This window comes from Epinephelus moara, chromosome 9 (assembly GCF_006386435.1).
Source record: "Epinephelus moara isolate mb chromosome 9, YSFRI_EMoa_1.0, whole genome shotgun sequence".
Taxonomy (NCBI): Eukaryota; Metazoa; Chordata; class Actinopteri; order Perciformes; family Serranidae; genus Epinephelus; species Epinephelus moara.
This window is the reverse complement of record NC_065514.1, coordinates 3,708,031-3,711,555: the sequence shown is the minus strand read 5'-3', so window position 1 is coordinate 3,711,555 and position 3,525 is coordinate 3,708,031. Positions and strand designations below refer to the sequence as shown.

General features: G+C 41.1%; 1 protein-coding gene across 1 annotated transcript in view; it reads left to right on the top strand.

The window, feature by feature from the left end:
• Positions 1-2,071: 2,071 nt before the first annotated feature.
• Positions 2,072-3,525, top strand: part of LOC126395944 (scavenger receptor cysteine-rich type 1 protein M160-like) — a 36,464-nt gene continuing 35,010 nt past the window's right edge. The window contains exon 1 of the mRNA XM_050053746.1: positions 2,072-2,186. Within this exon, the coding sequence (XP_049909703.1) occupies positions 2,072-2,186 (115 nt within the window). The remainder of the gene's footprint in view (positions 2,187-3,525) is intronic.

Here is a 3,525-nt window from a genome sequence, read left to right as displayed (position 1 = left end):
AATGTAGCTACCAAGGCTAGTAACGTGCAAACAACAGCTAAGAGATTAGCGAGAAAGTCGTAGAAAGGAGGAGAGCTATAAGTGCTTAAACAGAACCAGTGTGGGTTAAGACTTGAAGTAGACGTTAAAGCAACTGTAGTGAGAAAACAGGCTAGCAGAATTCACCAGAGCAGTACAGAGACGCTGTCACAGAAACACAGGAAATGACACAACTCGCTTACCGCAATACGTCAGCACGTCAGGTGATCAATCCATATGAAATATGAAAAAGTTTATCAATACAATGTAGAACACAAGCCTATACCCCAAAATCACTACACCTAGCAGGTTTTTTTTTTGATTGTCTAAAAACCAGGGCCCATGTTCACAAAGATTCTCAGAGTCCTCTCAGAGAGCTCCTAACTTAGCCTAAAAATTCATAGCAAGGAATCTTAGCTTAAGAATGATTCAGGAAGTTTCTGAGAGCAACTCTGAGCAAGGAGGGGACAGAAACTTTTATCTTAGTGAGGAGGTGTGGTTGACCCCGTTGCTAGGTATGACAGTCTTCTAAAAGCTGTGATTGGTTGTTACAAAAAGGAAAAAATAAAATTAAAACAAATGAAATGAAATGAAACCCTGTCGGGAGTTATTTTCCCAGTATTCACTGGCTCATTATACATTATCCCTTATTTGCTTATTGTTATGTTTACTCGCCATGCTGGTAATTTTACTACTTAATCTATTTGATATCTATATTGATCCGCCCCCCCCCTCCCCTACAGATTCGAGGTTGCTGGACAGTGGCACGCTGGTGACTTATTTGTTTGCCCACGGGCGGCTGCCATGGCAGGGCCACATTGCTGCATCCTTGATCTTCGGTTTTCCAGCGGACCATTTGAGCAAGTCTGGCTTCTCTGCTGCTAATGCTATGTACTGGGACACTGCTGATGCTGCTTGCCGTGCTGCTGTAGCTCAGTCGTAACTGTAACTGATGCTGAGACTCGACTGACTGCGTGACTGGTAGATGGCGGTGGGTGGCGCAACAGGCCAAAACACAAATTCAAAACATAAACATGATTTGCAGACTGTAAAAATGTTTTTTAAACGTGAATATTCTGGCTGTACTATTGTTGTTGGTGAGATCAGTATGTTATATGAACATTATTCCTTAGTCCTTAGGAGAACAACAGAGTTTTACATCATTTTATATTACATCTCATTTAAAATTTCACCAAAAACAATTGTTAGCACAAACTAATTAATCAGCATGACACAAGTGAAAAACTAAGTCTTAAAAATCTAATAACTAATTTCAGGTGGAGGGAGGGTAATATAGTTTCTTCCTGTCACTGTGGGAGGCTCGAGGATAAATATTTGTAGCAAGGAAAGGACACACCGCAGGAACCCCTCCTCTGATTAGTCAAGAACAGTCCCTAACTGTAACCATCACAGTTAAATGCCTGACCTTTACTTGAACCCTCAAACAGGCCGCTGAAGAAGTGAGAACCGACCAAATTGTCCTCACTTCTCAAAATGTCCTCGCTCTGTTGCCAAATGCAGTCAATCCTCACTATGTATTGTGGACAAGTATGTGAACACACACACACACACACGTAAAGACACACACACATAAGTACACACACATACAAACAAACACACGCACACATTTACACACACATGTACACACAAATATCTTCTGGTACATTGAGAGCAAGTCTGCCGGGGTCAAATTACTTGTATGTACACACATACTTGGCGAATAAAGCTGATTCTGATTCTGATTCTGATGTACACTCACATGCACACATACACAAACATACACACACACGTAAAGACACATACATAAAAACAAACGCACACAACTCACGCACATGTATATACACATATACAAACACACACACACACACACACAAACACAAACACACACATGTTTATTCCTGCCTGCCCCCCCCCCTGCTGCATGTCATCCCCTCCTGTCTCTTTAAGAAAAAAAGTAGCTGTAGGGAGGTACAGAGAGGCAGGATGTGACAGATATATTTCAGTAAAGCTCCACCTCTTCCTGTGCGCAGATACACACTGAGGACATAACGTGATGATCAGAGTGGACACACAGGAAGACAGACGGACGGGCAGAGAGATGGTTCACCTGAACATGGATCACCTGTCGGTACTGGTGCTGGTGCTGGTGCTGGTGCTGTGGAGCTCAGGTAGGACTCTGCTTAAAGATGATGTGTTATTATTAATATTTGTACTGAACCTTTAGATCAGAGAACAAACTGCTCACACACACCAACATCAAGTTTTATTCTGTTCTTCTTTCAGTCAGTTATTAATCTATTATCCAACATCCAATCACTGTGTTTATATTCAGTGACTATCTCAGATGGACCAATCAGTTCATGTACAGGCCTCACTTAAACAGTCAGTGGGACTGCCCGAAATAAGAAGAACACACTGGCTGCACAAATCTGATTTTATCAGTTTCACAGAAATGAACTTCAGAGAAGTGTGACGATCATCTTCCCTGGACAAAAACTTTATTTAGTTTTTGAATCTATTTTTAGTCCAGTTTTATTTCTGCAACATCCAATAAATGTATGAATTAGTATAACTGAGTAATGATCTGTCTGTGCAGTGGTTCTCATCAGTAGTGGGGGAGTCCGCCATAGATTCAGACTCAGGACAGATGAATAGGAAACGATGCTGCGTGTGATGCAACATCTGATTGGTATCAGCCTCGATGTTTCCTGTTCACTCTCCTGCTGCCTGATCAGAGCTGCTGAAAGTTACACAACATTTCTTGTTGCTGTTGCTTCACATTAAAACACCTCAACTGGACAAACACAGGGGGGCTTTTATTGTGAAGCAGACACAGGAAGCTTCGCAGAGCTTGAAACACATTTAACACAGTGACACCTGGTGGATGAAACACCACAACACAACCACCATTTTAATAGTTGTAGTTTCATGTGTGCAGTAAGAAGCACACACACACATACACATATACACAGACACACATGCACACACACACAAACAAACACACACACTTACACTCACACATAAACACACAAACATAAACACACGCACACATTCTTGTACTTCTATCCTTGTGAGGACCCTAATTGGCATGCTACATTCCTTAAAGTAGATTTATGGTTGTGTGTTGACCCTACACACGTCGCCTACGCCGTTGTGAGCATTTTTACTTGTGTGGTGGTGTGTCTGTGTCACTCTGCAGTTACACCTCCAAAACACTAGTCAGCGGCGGAGGTTTCTGTGAAGTGCTGTCAATTTTCGTTGATTCAAAACACACATTAAACACACATTAAACACACAGTCAAAACACATAAACACACATTAAACACACATTAAACACACAGTCAAAACACATTAAACACACAGTCAAAACACATTCAACACACATTAAAAAAACAGTTAAAACAAATAAAACACACATTAAACACACAGTCAAAGCACATGAAACACACATTAAATACACAGTCAAAACACATTAAACACACAGTCAAAACACATTAAACACACATT